The sequence below is a fragment of the Pagrus major genome, chromosome 7 (assembly GCF_040436345.1).
Source record: "Pagrus major chromosome 7, Pma_NU_1.0".
Taxonomy (NCBI): Eukaryota; Metazoa; Chordata; class Actinopteri; order Spariformes; family Sparidae; genus Pagrus; species Pagrus major.
In genome coordinates, this window is record NC_133221.1 from 28,725,809 (window position 1) to 28,742,524 (window position 16,716).

The following is a 16,716-nucleotide window of genomic DNA, read 5'->3' on the forward strand; positions in this document are numbered from 1 at the left end:
CTCCCTCTCTGAGGTGTTTTACTGCAGGACACTGATCTCTGCCATCTTTTCACGAAGGCATGTTGCTCAGCCCTCAAGTTGTTGATCAAACGGCAGTCTTCTGACACTGTGTTTGTATGAGACTTGACTTCCTGTCCTGACTTCCTTCCTCACGCTGAAGAGTGTTGGCCTGCTGTCTGACAGTGATGACATCAGTTTCATATCTTTGGCTGATCTCATGGTGTGAAACGCTGATCTTCTCAAGTTCTTCTTGGAGAAGCCTGTTCTTTTCTCTCTCTGCATGGAGCTCAGCTGTGAAATTCTCCTGGCTGAACATATGTGTAACACACTGCTCCTCGTAATCTTTTTGAAGGCGTTTGTGCAGCTGGACTCCATTTTCAAACTCACGCAGAAGGTTGTCAACCTGCTGTCTGGCATTGATGACATCGGTTTCGTACCTCAGGGTGATCTGGTTGTGTGAAGCTCTGATCCTCTCCAGTTCATCTTGGAGGAGCTTGTTCCTGTCCTTGTCCACCTGGAGCTCAGCTGTGAACTTGCCTTTGTTGATTTTATGGGACACTTGGAGTTCCTCATAATCTACTTGAAGGTCTGTCTTCTTCTTTCTCTTTGCAGTATTTCTCACCTGCATGGCAATCTGTGTGTTGCTGAGAGTAACTGGATCAATGAGCGTGAGAGGGGTCCTGAAGGATCCTGCACGCTGTCCACAGTGTTTGCTGCTCACACACGGTGGAAAGTGCTCTGACCGGCAGTCCAATGATTTTAGAGCAGATTTTGACTGTGCTCTGCAGGCTTGTCCTGTTTTGCAGGCTGGTGGAGTGGAACCAGCAGGTGACGGAGAATGTGATGACACTCTCTATGAAGGAGTAATAAAATGTCCGTAGAATGTTCTTATTTGCCCCAAAAGTGTTGAGCTTCCTCAGGAGATACTGCCGTTGCAGGCATCTCCTGAGTTTCTCCTCAGTGTTGGAGGCAAATTTAAAAAAGTCAAAAATTGTGCCCAGGTATTTGTACTCTTCCACAAGCTCTACATTCCTCCCGTGGCTTGTGCTGACGGCAGCTGCAGCCAGCTCCCTCTGCTTGCTGGAAAAGGTCACCACCATCTCTTTGGTCTTCTCCGTGTTTAACTCCAGGGCGGATCTATCACACCACTCCACAAACACATGCAGCACTGAGCTGTGGTGATGTGAGGGGCCTGAGAGCAGGGACAGGAGAACTGTGTCATCCGCGTACTTTACCAGATGCCAGTCTGGATGGGTGGACCTGCAGTCATCAGTGTAAAAGATGAAGAGCAGAGGTGAGAGGACGCAGCCCTGAGGGCAGCCTGTAGAGGTGACCAAGACGTCGGAGAAGGTGTTATTGACCAGCACCCTCTGTGATCTGTTGGTTAGGAAGTCTGTAATCCACAGGATCAGCTGGTCGTCCAGGTGGAAGCAGGTGGAGAGTTTCTCTGCTAGGATGTGTGGCTGTAGGGTGTTGAATGCAGAGGAGAAGTCTGCAAACAGGAGTCTGGCTGTGGTGTTGGGGTGTTCCAGGTGTTTGTGTACCGTGTCCATGATGAGTGTTTTGGCATCATCAACCCCTCTGCCTGCACGGTACATGAACTGGAGAGAGTCCATCAGTTGGTCCGTGATGATGTGTCTTTGTATGACCCTCTCCATAGCCTTCATCACAAGAGAGGTGAGAGCCACAGGCCTGAGGTCGTTCAGAGCTTTGACTGAGCTCTTCTTGGGAATGGGGACCACTGTGGAGTGCTTCCATAGCTGGGGGACTGTCCATGGATCGTTGAAACAGGAGCTGAAACACGAATAAGAAGCCGTGTTCTCCTTGGTCCTCCTGAGGGCTCTCACCACCTCCTCCGTGTTGAAGAAGAGTTCAGCTGCTGCAGGCTTGAGGGAGGAGATGATTGCTTCTAGCTTGGTGGTGTTGTCTGTCTCGAATCTTGAAAAAAAGGAGTCGAGGTCGTTGGGGAGGGATGCCGGGCTGCTGCCGGCCACCTGGATTGTCCTGTGGGTGGAGGGAGGAGTGTTCACAGCAGCCATGTTCTTAAGCCCCTGCCAAACTGAGCGGAGGTTCCCTTGTGTAAAATGTTCCTCCACCTTGTTCTTATACTTCAGCTTGGCATTTTTTATGGCTCTCTGTTTACCTCCTTTTTTTGCATGTTCATCTGTACTGAATGTACATCTTCTAGTTCAAATCCTCTGTTCAATTCTTAAAAAACTGTATTAAAACATCAAGTTTAACACATCAAATGATAATGTCTGTCCATGGCTGTTTATGGTTTTATAATCAAATGTTTGAACTTCTCTCATGTTCTCTCTCATGATTTTGGAGAAAGACAGCTGATTGATGACTCTTTTTCCCAAGTTGAATCAGACTGATTCCGTCCAAGATACTAAACCACTTTTATTGGACTCAAGAATGTTTAGGCTTTAACCAGAGATAATGCTCATCTTTGAAATGTCAGATATGAAGGAAGCTTTATGAATACGCTTTGGGAATGCCCTTCAGTTGAGTGTTAGTGGAGGAAGGCCCAGAATCTTGCCAGATTATTCACAAACTGTGGGGTCACTTAAAAAAAAACTACTTTTTTTTTTCTCTCTTCCCAACCAGATCTGGGCCAAACTGGATCCATGCTCATAATAACGTTGATGGTTCAAATAGATGGTTTAAAACTTGTCCAGAAATGAAAAGCCTCTGGTGGATTGGAATGAATGAGAGGGCAGGGGTCAAAATATTTCTCCTCTTAAAGTATTTTTTTGCAACACGGACAGGAAGGTCTTCTTCAGTGAGCTTAGGGTGGCCAACGCTGCATACAAAATTAACTGTGTCATGCTTTCACACACACTTTCAACATTTGTGATGTTGTCAGAGTTCAGCACATTGATAGTCTACCATCCTGTGTCAGTTCAGTAAGTCCATGACTCCAGTGCTTTAAGAGTGAGCATTCAATTGATGATGCAAACTGGAAGTTTATTCAGACAGTGAAAGGCTTGCTCTGTTCCGCTAGCTTGTACGACAGCACGTAGCTAACTTTCGTTGCTGATTCTTGAGTGGTCGGCTGCTGTGTAAATATATTCCGTATGGAAATTAAGCTGGAACGCAGTTTCAGGGCTTTGTCTTCTCTTTCCCGTGATGATAAGTTTGCGGCATAATTCGGATGCTTGGTTGAAAAATGTTTCTTAATGTTATATTCCTTGAACACCACAATACTCTGCTGGCATATCAAACATACTGCCTTTAAAGCGACACGTGTGATGAAATATTTAGATGTCCATTCGTGGTTAAAAATGCTACATTTAGAGTCAAGCTTTGTCTTTTTTGAAGCATTCATGCCTAATCAATCATGTCATGTCTCCATGTTTATTGTAACTCGAGGTGAATGAACAAGAGTCAACCTGAGGCCTATTGCCCAATCTAAATGAAGACCGCGCCCTCTGTTAGAATCAAGCGAAATAGCAATACAGACTCAATGTAGTCATTTGCCTCGAGATTCATTTTTTGGAGATTGTGTTATTTTTTAGAGGATGTGGTGCCGGATTGGGCCGTATTTTGCCCATGAGTGGTTCATAGTATTGGCGAGACGGTGGCAGAAAACTAGGTGCGGTAAAACAAAATGCATTTTCCAAATACATGGTTAGATGAGTTCGGTGAGGGGCTGGTAAAAATGGGCTGGGTCGACAGGTTACACTGGTTTGTCTTTACAACTGATAACATGCTTGAGCTTGTATCACCAGAATAACTAATTAACCTTATCACAATTCCGCCATGATCATGTGTTTCTCACATAACAATGATGATAATAATAATAATAATGATAATAATAGCTTGGATTTATGTAGTGTTTTTACACAGTATGACAAATGTGACACAAACAAATACATTGAAACAAGTATGAGTGCCTGCCGGTGAAGCAGAGTTAATAGGGGTTTTAGGCTGTAGTAAACAGGTTGTGTTTGAGGAGTTTTTAAACATGTCCAGAGATGAAGCGTTATGGATGTCAGCAGGGAGAGCCTTCCAGAGGGTCAGGGCTGCTACCCTAAAGTACATACCTGTATAATCATGCTTTCAGGCCAAACAGACTTGTTTACCCTGTCTCCCATCCTCAGTATATCAGCATTGTTGGTGTCAAAGAATGTGCTCTGTTGTGGAGGAGGCACAAAGTGTGGCAGGTGTTCAAGGGTGTGTATAACTCCAACATTAACCAGCTCTTCCATTTTGTCAGTGAATCCCAAAAGGCACCCAGATTATAACAGCAACAGGAACACATCGCATTCATAGCCCATACTTCACTGTTTAGGTGAGTCTGTGAAAAGCTTTGGTGTTGTTTCTATTCTTTGATTAGTTGTTGTGTACTGTCTCTAAGGTTGGGTACTGTTGACATTTAAACAGTGACAATACTAGTACCTGGAATTCAGTACTGGTACCCAACGGTACCTTTTTCTGGTACTCTATGTGTAATAACAAAAATTTAATACCAGTTTTTATATTTTTACAGTTCATGTGTAAAACAGAGTGACAAAAAATGTATCCGTAGAATAAGTCACAACAGGTGAAGGGCAGTTTTTTGCAGTGCACTCTCAGTTTTCATATTTTCCATTTGTTTCCTGAAAGGTTGAAGTGTTTCACTCCACAGATCCATCGCGATGCCAACAGAAGTAACTCTCCAGCAGCTGATCACAAATCCTGAAAGACTAAAAAATCTAGTGGATGAAGCAAAAGATTTGGCTCTACTACATGGGATTATTATGCGCACACGTGAGACGCCCAATTCATCAGAGGTAGGGGCATCCACATGGATTTGTCTTTTTGTTTTTCTTGACTGGTCACTTAAAATCACACAAAAAATGATCCAGCAAGGGTGAACATAGCATAAATGGGGTTAACTTTGCCCATTAGAAACCCACCCAAGTAGTGTAGATACACAGCAAAGTGTAAGGTGTTGAGGTACTGAGGACTGTTACTGCATATGACTTAAAAGGAAAGCTGCCACAAACAATAATATACCACTTGTTTAAAAAAATAAATAAAAAAATCAAGTATTTCTTAAATGATAAAGAATGTGCTCATACATTTACTCCTGTTTTCAGTTGGTAACCTACGCTCCGTTCACACTCTTCCCCACACCTGTGCCTGAAGCGGCGTTCCTCCAGGCTCTGGCAGTGCAAACTCACTTCAACACACTGGTAGACAAGATCAGCCAGGACCCACACTTCCTGGAAGAGGCTCTAGCGAGGTACAAAGGGAGTGTTAGTGGCAGTGTTGGTGATTTGGTAATGCTAAACTTTACATGAACCCCAATTTTTTGTAGAAGAGCGTGCAATTCAAAAGTGCAGTGCATAATCACTGATGTATGTTGTTTGATGATTTGTCTCCTTCATGTCACAGTACTATCCAGGCAGATGATTTCACTGCTAAGTTGTTTGACATATACAGACATGTGCAGCAGGAAGGTCGGACACAGGTGAGAAACTTGTTTTATAGTTAATGATGTAGAATTTGAAACAGCATTTTCACTCAAAGAATATAGCACTCAGCCCCGAGCTTGTTGGTTCCTACTGGAGCCTTAAGGCATGAGGAAACACTGAAAAAAATGTTGGTTGTGTTCAAACATTACGTGCTCCAACAAAGTTTGGGCAGTTTTTGGTACTTTTTGCTACAATGGCCAACAGGCGCTGTGAAGGAGACATCATTTGTAGTGTAGAACAGGGTTGGTTATGCGGCCCACTGAACATGCCCGGTAGAGTTTCTCCTGCTGGGCCCACGCTGCCTGTAGTATTTACATTGTGATGACATCACAGATTTTTAAATCTCTGGGCAAAATTGTAAGCAAATCTGGGCAACAGCCTATATCTAGATCTTTAATATAGCGCGGCAGGGATGACACATTTTTGAAGACTAACCCAGAGGTTAGTATCACCCTGGTTCCTTTGACAAAAAGCCTATGGGATTTTTCAGCGTTTTGTTCAGCGAGATAATCTTCACTGATGAACACCACTTTAGTGATTTTTGAAGCATAAAGCAGAGACTGCCAGAGGCAAAAAGCTAACATTAGGCTGAAACTGAACTACATCGCGGTTGCATGACTTCAATGTCACCACCACTAAGCTTCCTACTGCATTATACTATACACACATTTCCATAAACTGATCAACGTACACGTTGTAAAGTTGGAGTAAGAATTGCAAATTAGTGAGATAAATTTGTCACACTGACTGAAATTAAACTGATAACACTCCCCAGTGATCAAGATGAGATGACATAGTCTTACATGATTTATTGATCATTGTCATATTTAGATGCTATGCTACGTTTGTAGTTACATAAGAATATTTGTTCAGCTGGGTCTGCAGTGCTTGATTTTATGAGTGAAGCTGTGAATTGTTTCTTCCTTACAGTCCATTGTTGTGGGTCTGATCCGCTCTGACTACATGCTGGATCAAGGGGAGGGCGGGACTTCTTCCCTGAAGCAAATAGAGATCAACACTATTTCTGCTGGTGGATTTGGCGTGACTGACCGTCTCCCTGAAGTGCACAGGTATCTGAGAACGTGTAGCAGTGTTTTCATCATTGGTTTGACTCCATTTAACAACGGGAAAGGTGTGTTGAAATGAATGGTTGATTAAATGGTGAGAACGGTGTCATATGTCACTTTAAATCAACTCACTGTGCTCATTACTCGTTTTTCTATCTGTGATTTCCGTTTGTACAAAAATACGTCTCTCCCTGATTTGTCAGGCACGTGCTGAGGTCAGTTGGTCTTTTGAAAGAGAGCGAGTGTGTCCAGGATAATAATGACAGGACTGCAGGAATGAGCGCCGCTCTCGCCAAGGCCTGGGAGCTCTACGGCCAACAGAAGTAAGTGTAGTGATGGTGGGTGGAGGTCAGAATACTGTATGTGACACCAGTGTATCAACAAAATCTCTTGTGTTGAGTTTTTAAAATTACAGCCAGGAATTTTGTTTGTTTGTTTGTTTTATCCAATGTTTTTTCCAGTTCATATGAATGTGATTTGGTAAAGCGTTTATGCGACATTAAAACTCAGTGTAAAAACTTGGCCTTAAATTAAAGATGCAATGTGTAGGATTTAGTGGCATCCAGCAGTGAGGATGCAGATTGCAGCTGTTGCCTCCCTGGTCTGGTGGGTACCAGGGAGAGGTGTGTTCATAAACCCTGCAGCCGTATGTAGAAACAAAGAGGCAGAAAACTTTAGCTTGCGTTCAGCTTGACTGCAGGATTTATTCTGCAGCGCATGCCTCTAAAGGAGGGGTGCCCAACCTTTTTTGACCCAAGATCTACTTTTCAAGTAGCCAACCTCCGGAGATCAGCCAGTCCAGTGTCAACATCGCAAACCCACACACATCATTTCCAGCCTGCAGTAACTAACCTCACAACACTTTTTCTTGTTGTCACACAACCACTAGACATCACATCACAAACCCTCCCTCTGTCAAACACACACACACAGACAAATTCCTCTCACACAGTTGCCAGTTTGCATAGTGCGCTGTAGCACAAACCAGCTCTCTCTGCTCCTCTCTCTCTCTCTCACACACACACGCCAATCTGCATGATGAGCAATAGCCATGACTGACCTTAATATGAACCAAACAGAAAAATACTGTACTTGGTCTTGATGATTTTCATGTGCGAGAAAGCAGACTCGCACAAATAAGTTGTTCCAAAAAGAGCTGTCAGGTTCAAGGCACATCTTCTGAGATTGGGATACTTCTCCTCCACCAGTAGTTTCCAGAACACTACATGCTCTCCAGGTTGAGCAGATGTTGATCTGGCTTTGATCTCAATGTCATTTTGCAATGTCAGAATCTCATCCTCAAGAGCGGAGCTTTCCAAGTCAAAAAGTGATCTGACTTTGGCGGCAATGTCACCAACATCAATACTTGCACCAAATGGATAACACATATAGCTGGCTACAGGCTCGATGGATGCAAAGTCAGTAAAACGCCTCTCAAACTCTGACGAGATGCTCTGAACATGCTCCTCATAACGTGCACTGTCACACCTTTACCTTGACGTTGTAGTTCTGCTTGCATGTGAGGGAAATTGCGCAGGTTACCACGCTGCAGCCTGCTTGACATCAGCTGTAGCTTGCTTTTAAACGTGTTCACTGAACTCATCATGTTGACTACATCTTTTAAATATATAAGGCTATCCGCTGCCTCGAGAAAGGCTTCCTTCACAATATCGCCGTCTTTGAATGGCTTCTTGTGTTTAGCAAGGACGTAACTGACGTGATAGGAAGCAATAGTTGCGGCCTTACCCTGGGCCTTCGGTTTGGTGAAGGTTGACTGCCGTGCTGCGAGCTGTGCTTTCAAATCCCGCACTTTTGTGTCGCGTAAAGGCGTTTTTGCAGGGAAATCCCTCTCGTAGCTCCCGTGTACCGTTTTAAAATGCCGCTCCAGATTCCCTTTCTTTGCCAACGACACTGTTGCATTGCAGATCAAACAAACAGGCTCTGAATGAGAATAAACAAAAACATAATCTTCCTCCCATTCAGGGTGAAAATGGTAGGTCTTGGCTCATTTCCCCTCAGCCATGTTAACGTTTAGGAGTGCGTAACCGCTCTGATCGCTAGCTGCTAGCTACTGTTGACAGCTGTCAAGTTCCTGTCATGCATACGCGCCACCGTAGGTTAAACGTGACCTACTTTTTTAAAATACTGTTTTTGTGGACGTGTTTAAGAGACTGATAGGGTACGCAGGCAAGGACTCGTGATAGGCTGTAGTGTACATTTAATACAAAATATAACACACACACCCCAAAAAACTTTATTTTTTTCATTTTTTCCCACACCCCTCGCGGTTGACTTGGGATCAGTCCTGGTTGGGCACTCCTGCTCTAAAGGGTTTCAAGTTCCTCCCCAGCGCTATGCGCCATCTAGTGACCTGTCTGAGTACTGCGTTAACAAGTAGAGCACAATGAAATTGGCATTTAATCACTATTTGAGACATAATAGAATAAAAAAATATATAGGGGTGTCCATTTTTAAACCACATGTCTATTTTTAACCATATTTAACTTCTTTTAACTATGAATTAGACCTTGATCACACACTGAACTGCAGTCTCTATGACTTTTTAAACAATTATGAATATTATTATATTCCAATTCTGCCTCCGTCATTCCCCTAAATCATACACACTGCGCCTTTAACATGTTTTAGTATCACAGAGAAAAATCCCACGCTGTGGGTCGTGTTCTGTGCTGTTTGCATTGATTTGTGTTGTTGCAGCGTGGTTCTAATAGATTTAAGGACAGAATTGAAAGAATTGTTCTTTTGCTCTAGAAGAACATTGCCAAGAAATCTTATTTGTTCACTTGATTTTATCTTTATCACTGATTAAATAATAATACATCAGTAATTAATGTGATTCTCTTCCTGCAGGGCAGTAATCCTGTTCCTTGTTGAGGATGTCCAGATCAGCAAACTCACTCATCGCTGCTTGGAGAAAGAGCTGTGGAACAGGTAGGGCCAAAGGATTGAAAGGATATATGATGACATCATCAAATGTCACATTTGTTCAACTTTTTCTTTCCGTGCAGGAATATTCCTGCTATCCGCAGAAAGTTTGAGGAGGTGTCCAGAAGAGGATCACTTGATGATGACAAGAAATTGTTTATGTGCGTATGCATATATTTTTTATTGCTGTCGTTGAATTGTAAATAGTAAAGAGTGATAATGGTATGCAGAGTGTTAGTTGACGGAGCAATTTGCAAGACATGGCCAGCATTTTTAATTTAAAAGTTCCAAAAACTAAACTGAACTAAAATTATCAACATAGTATGAAGAGACAACAGGGTGGAAGATTTCAATGTACTGTGTTGCAGGGATGTCTACTGAAGTTAGTTCTTTGTACCTTAAGAAGTGATAGTCTGAAGTTTCTCTCATTTACTGAACTAAAAAAAGCAAACTTCATTCAAACTCGACATAAACTAAAGAAAACTCACGATAGCAGTGTTGGTTTGTCTTTCGACAATCACCCCATGTTTAACCCACTGCTGATGTCTGACTCTCTTTGGCTTCCCTCCCGCTGCACGCCTCTCCTGTTTACGTCTGCCATGTCTAGTCGTCCCAGAAGTCATAGTACTGTTCAGGGCCACTGTAAGGCAAGGCAAGGCAAGTTTATTTGTATAGCACAATTCAGACACAAGGCAACTCAAAGTGCTTTACAGGGCCATAAAAGTTACATTAAAACAAGTTAAGAAAAAGGAAAGTAGGCTAAAATAGAATATGTTTAAAAGAGACAAGAATAGAACATAAAAGTCACAGTGTTCCGATATGTGGCGCATAATAACTGAACGCTGCTTCTCCATGTTTAGTTTTGACTCTACCTGACGATCTCAGAGGTCTGGATGGTTCATAACGTGGCAGCAGATCAGAAACCATTCAGTGCTTTATAAACCAACAACAGGATTTTGAAATCTATTCTATTCTATTATTCTATACTATTCTATTTATAAATCACCTCCTTACTGTATCCCGTCTTCAAACTGACCTCAGTCTTGGAGACTGTGCTCAGTCCCAGTTTATCCAGCCGTGTTCACTCTCACATCAGGCTGCCACATCCAGTTGAGCTGGGCCCCCTCAGCCATGGTGACTCCCCCTGTGATCTGAGGTCCCGGTCCAGACAAACTCTAGGGCCCCTGGCTCCACGGCTAAGCCATGAGCTAATTATCTAACAATAGCTAGCTACAGCCAGGGATAGCTAGCAAAAGGCAGCAGTTGACGGGTACTCTGCCCGCTGTGTTTTTGGAGCTACCTTCTGATTCTTGCCATATTCTACAATTTATCTTTATAATAATCTTTGGCATATGCTTCATTGTTTTCTTGAAGAGAGTTTGATGACAAGATAGACACAACACACAAGTCTGCATATGTAAATATGATGCCTGGACCAGCAAGCAGTGACTTAGCACAACAAAAATATAAAAACAATACAAAGATTGCTTTCAATCTTTGTGCTAAGCTAAGCTAAACACGAGGTCTATGAGATTGATATTTATCTTTTCTCATCTAACATACTGTATTTCTCCAACTGTCAGAACTATTTTAACTGTAACTTGTTATCAACAATTGTATTATCAAGAGTGTCTGGTCACATGTTTTGACCTGTACAGCAGTTACCAACCATAATATGTCAGTTCTGGCATGTCTTAATGCTTTTTAACTGTAACCCTGCAGAGACGGACTGGAGGTAGCTGTAGTGTACTACCGCAATGGCTACATGCCAGAGCACTACACAGAACAGGTAAGATATGAATATTCCTTAATATTTGTGTTTTTTTAAAGCTGCGTTGTCTCTTTTTTGGGGGGGGCAACTTGGGAGCAGCAGACATAAGCTGTAAACACAGTATTATATAATTTTAATAAAAGTTGATCGGGGAATTGCTGCCTATTTGCACAACCGGCAGATACGGAGCACCTCTTCTGTTCGAGGACGTCTGAAAACAAATGCATCCTCAATACAATTTCCCAACTTTCTTAAATAATTTGTCTTACTAATTTTGGAAGATTTGAAAAAATAACAGCAACAGCTACCATTCTTGTAAGGTGAGTAACTGGGACAGAATAAAGCCTCCCAGCTAACATTAGCTAGTTAACATTACGTTTACCATCCATAGTCTTTTGTCGAAATGTTAACATTACAACTGAAACAGCTAACGCCTTGTTAGATATAACCAGCAGCGTTGAGAAAGAGGGTTGATGCTTTTCCTAAAACTGTGTGTCTGGGACTTCTTCGTCTAAAGCTACAGAGGCTCTGTGTTGATGAAGGGTCTCAGTCATCCAGGTCATGGTAAATCTAAGTGCTGTATCGTAGGCAACTGGACTTGTTTCAGTATCTATCTCTTTTAAACCCTATGTGGGAGTGTCCTTACAGAGTCGTTAAGGACACATGTGAGCTCTAAGTTTCAGAGTTGTTAGGGCCAACCGGCCTTCATGTGGGTTGCTAGGGCCAGGTGAGCCCAGGTGTGAATGAACTCTACTTATCGCCCACCTATCAACTTTGAGGACAACAATGTAAACATCTTGTCCAGAGAAGACAGATGGTTTGAAAGAGGAGTAAAGGACTCAGAGCTCACATGTGTCCTTTGTATGTTCACATACAGTGTTTTTAGGATTCATCACAAAAGCTTACATGTCCAGTCACGTAACTTTACAATATTTGTTGTCACCTGATTACTTGGTGTTTCTTTTTTTCTAGTCCATGTATTTTAGGAAGACCTTTCTTCTTTAGAAAACAATCAAATTGCTGGAAAGGAATATCTCCATTATTTTTAATGACAAACGTCATGTATGTTGTAACAGGCCTGGGATGCTCGTCTTATGATGGAGCGCTCTCTGGCTGTAAAATGTCCAGATATCAGCACTCACCTGGCCGGAACCAAGAAGGTGCAGCAGGTGCTCGCCAAACCTGGAGTTCTGGAGAAGTTCTTCCCCGACCAGCCCCAAGTAGTGGAGCAGATCAGAGCAACGTTCGCTGGCCTCTACACTCTGGACATGGTGAGAAGATAACACATGCTACACAGTTGTTTCATCCTGTTATGTTGCAGAGATGGAAGGGACCTGACACCGTCTCATTAAAGGTGCCCTGTAGAGTTCTTTCACGTTTCTTACAAAAACACATTTTTGAAGCCTTACAAAAAGGACAAATGCATTTTAGTCATCATAAACCTATTATGTCAAACTATGGTGGTATGCCAGCTCCCTCTACTGGTACGCAGAGGAACCCCAGAAATGTTTTTTTGAATATGAAATGAATTAATTTATAAGCATAAAAATCTGAAAATACTGCAGAATTCTGAATGAAAATATTTAAACTAAATTTTAATTTGAAATAAGTTTAGTCTTCCCTGTATATTATCTTTTCGGGTAACACTGCAATAAGGTACACAAAAATGAGAGTCTCAGGAATGAATCAGGAACTACTTGATAATGAATGTTGCCTCCAAGCAGCTTCAGACGGATCAAATTACTTTTAAACATGTTATCTTAACCAAGAAAACGAGAGCACCATATCTCACCAACACAAAAGCTTTCCAACTCTCTGCTACAATTCGCAGCCGTGTCACTCATGTGTCTGTTGTGTGTCTGTTTGTGCTCTGACTCAGCCACATCAACGTTAAAAACTTGCACAGCCTTCCACCTCCGAAACAAACACGAGCTGCTGAAGCTACAAGGCTCGGTTACTTTGAGCAAGCTGAAGCAAGCCAGAAGGCTTCTGCCATAAGGTCAAAATGTTCTCTTTATAATTCCAGGATTACCTGTTGTTGCAGAGGGGACTTTAATTAATGACACACAAAAGACACACGAGTGACGATACTGCACATAGACAGATTTTGTGCCAGGAAGATGTGTTGTGATGCTCTCTTTCTCTTAGTTAAGATAGCACGTTTAAAGATCATTTAATCTGTCTCTGAAAAACAACACTGTGACATATTTTTTTTGCTCCAGGGTCCAGAAGGTGACCGAGCAGTGGCCATGGCTTTGGCCAACCCGGATGAGTTTGTCCTGAAGCCTCAGAGAGAAGGAGGAGGTGAGACTACATCAGCACACCATCTAAAAAAATGCAAGCATATGACATGTATTGGTATTTCTTTACAAGTCATTGAATGAAACATTATGTCGTCATCAAAATGAAGGCTCCACCTGACCTCACGTGTCTGCTTTACAACTTCAGGGAACAACTATTTTGGAGAGGACATTGTCCGAGTGCTGCAGGAGGTTAAAAGTGACAAAAGGAGAGCTGCTTACATTCTGATGGACAGGATCCAACCCAGAACAGAACAAAACATCGTGCTGAGGAGAGGACTTCCACTCAAACTCACCTCTGTCTGTTGGGAAATAGGAATCTGCGGAGCCTATGTGAGGTATAGTCTACACAGAGGCACACTGCATGTGGAATAAATAAAATAAATTACAGGCAAAGATTGCTTGACGATCTTTGCTTGATTATTTGCATTTGATCATGATGTATCTGTGTCTCCATACAGGCATGAAGGAGAACTTGTTCTGAATGAGGTTGCTGGTCACATTTTGAGGACAAAGAGCATCGAACAAGATGATGAGGGGACAGTCGGTGGAATAACAGCGTTCGACAATCCGCTTATCATCTGAACACTGCTTGGGACACCTTTATTTTTTAAAAATTTGAGGTTGATTGGATTAACGTCCGCTTGAGTAAGCCACAAAAAAAAAAATACTCATAACATATGTTTACAATTATTATGGAGTCGGTTTTATTTTCCATCTTATTTCTACATTAACTATTGCATTCAATCATTGTTTTATGTTCATTCAGTGTCTGTTTTCATGTGAAGCCCTCGGTGCATGTCATCTCTTTATTTGTGTTTACAAATAGAAATTGTTTTTCCTTCCTTTCTTCTTCTCCTTCTTATTATTATTTCAGTGCCCCTGAGAGAGCAACAAACTGCTGCTCAATAGATAAAACACAAGATAATGAACAAATGTTCCTCAACAATTTGACAACAGTGTCGTGACACTGCGAAGTGAGAAAACTCAATCAAATACAGAAACATGCTGCACAACTGAAAACTCTTTCTGTATTTGGTTGTGTTGTGGGTATTTTTGTAAACATAAAATGAATGTCACTCTGAAGTCCTGATTTTCTGGAGCTATCTTGCAGCAAATTGCAGTTTCACAGGCTGAACACTAGGTGGCAATAAAGACAAAGCTATTTTCCAAAAGATGCGGTTAATACACACCAGCAGATCTGCAGAGTTCAAACGAGGCAAACAAGGCAACAGGGTTCTTGTGAGCCTTGTGCATTCTGCCTACTCTGCCTGTCAACAGTATGAGCGCGTGCTTTGAGATTAGAAGAAGGCAGCACAAAGCCACAGTGCTACCAATCTTTTGGTAAACGTTAGTTTATTTGACCTCTTTGGCTTTTGAACAGTTGTTTCAATGAACAGAGGGAATCCCTCTTGGAGGAGCTGCTCACAACTCAAAGACATCTGAACTCTGACCTGAAGCCTTAAGTAGACGCTGTCTTATTGTAAGGGGGTCACAAGCCAAAAGGTTGAGAAAATCACTTGTCTAATCTTTACAATGCAGGGTATTTTATAACTTTATCGTTTGTTAATGTAAAATTTCATTCTGAAAACTAAGTAGCTGTCAGATAAATAGAAATGTCATGTTATTTTCATGTAACTCAGAATACTACTTTTGAGTATAGTACTTTAGTGAATGTACTTGGTTACTTTTCACAACTGTGATAAGGTTCAAACCTTGCAATGCAATAATTATGAAGTCATTATTTACAAAGATTTTATGACTTACCTGTGACAGCCTGAACTGAAGTTAAGAACTGTAATTGTCTCTATTGAACAAGACAAATGTGATTGAGCACTAAATTGATGCTTAAGTGTAGGAGTTAGTGTATCAGTTTTTTTCTTTTTAAAATAAATCCAACAACGTTTTGACATTTGTTGGACCATTTTCTCACTAGATTTCCCATTCTTTAAAAGCTTTGTGTTTTCCATACAGGTTAAAGGAGACTTTGAATTCCTGTGGGCAGTCAACGTGTCTCCGAAACGCCGACAGGTTCACATTTGAACGTGTCCACGTACCATATTGAGATTTCTACAATACAATATCATTTTGTAATCACAATACACGTGTATAACTTGCCTTTTATATCGGGAGGTGGAGTGGAAGGTGGTGTACTAGTAGTTGCCAATCACACAGAGACGCAGCAGAAGAAATGTGCTGCCCGCAAAACAGTTCGGCTTTGCGTCACATTTTTCTTGCAGTTTTTAAAATGCAATGTGTGGAGTTGCACTGCTTAATGCATTAATTATTATAAGTTATGATGGCCGGTTCCACACACACACCTGCTCTACAGGTTCACCACGGTGTTTTGCCAAAACAGGCTTTTCCAGGGCAGCTTTGAAGCGGCTGTGCCTGTAGTGACGAGTTTCTGTGTGATCAGGGCCTTAGGTAAGAAGGCTGCCAAGTATGCCATGTATATGTACAGGTGCTGACACACATATATATACATACATACAGTACATATATACTGTATGTATGTATACGTATAGGTGCTGAGATACATATATATGTGTATGTATGTCCATCCCTTACATAACATTCAACACACTTCAGTCCATCTTCAAACACTACCACTGACTGAAAGTATTCCTGTTTTTTTGTTCACCTCCTGTTTTTGTTTCCTCTGAACGATAAGAAATCTTTGGTGCTGACTCGCAAGTGTGACACATTCCAGTTAGTGTCCCGGGTCATCAAACAGAGACATGGGTCATTGTCAGCGCGGGCCGTCAGCACCGTAGAATCTCCCACAGGAAACACTCCAGCATTGTCCGTTTTACTGCCAGAAGAAAAATACCTCTGTGTTTTGTTCCCGTAAGCTGTTGTCCCGGGGAGAGGGTGAATGTGAGGTTACGGATGTGAAGTTTGGCTGTGAGCCTAGATTCATCAAATTTGGATCGCCTCAGTCCTTTTTCTATGTGCACCATCACATGATGGGAAGTTCATGCCAATACAGACTTCAGTGACTGTCTTCATGTTTTACTTTTACTTTCAACCAGTGTGTCTGTTCCTCTGTTATTGTTTTCATTTTGACTGCGAGAGTCGGAACATATAAGTCATCAGACAGGCTGCTGATGGACTGAATCCTGCTCCTCCTGATTTACAAATTACATTTGTATGGTCGGGATAAG

The 16,716-nt window shown here is 42.0% G+C and overlaps 1 protein-coding gene across 1 annotated transcript; it reads left to right on the forward strand.

The window, feature by feature from the left end:
• The first annotated feature begins 4,701 nt into the window (after positions 1-4,701).
• Positions 4,702-15,706, forward strand: LOC140999708 (glutathione synthetase-like). The gene is made up of 14 exons (XM_073470229.1): positions 4,702-4,778; positions 5,088-5,233; positions 5,386-5,461; positions 6,396-6,535; positions 6,736-6,855; positions 9,404-9,484; positions 9,562-9,639; positions 11,201-11,267; positions 12,326-12,520; positions 13,472-13,553; positions 13,698-13,887; positions 14,011-14,092; positions 15,524-15,580; positions 15,683-15,706. The coding sequence occupies exons 1-14, from the start codon at positions 4,746-4,748 to the stop codon at positions 15,704-15,706; spliced, it is 1,371 nt and encodes a 456-aa protein (XP_073326330.1). The 5' UTR covers positions 4,702-4,745.
• The last annotated feature ends 1,010 nt before the right edge of the window (positions 15,707-16,716 follow it).

Excerpts from the sequence above, each read along its gene's own strand:
- LOC140999708 (XM_073470229.1), top strand. The coding sequence starts at position 4,746 with ATGCGCACACGTGAGACGCCCAATTCATCAGAG. Across the intron at positions 6,856-9,403 it reads GAGCTCTACGGCCAACAGAA|GGCAGTAATCCTGTTCCTTG; the intron begins GTAAGTGTAGTG and ends CTCTTCCTGCAG. Across the intron at positions 14,093-15,523 it reads AACAAGATGATGAGGGGACA|GTTAAAGGAGACTTTGAATT; the intron begins GTCGGTGGAATA and ends TTTTCCATACAG.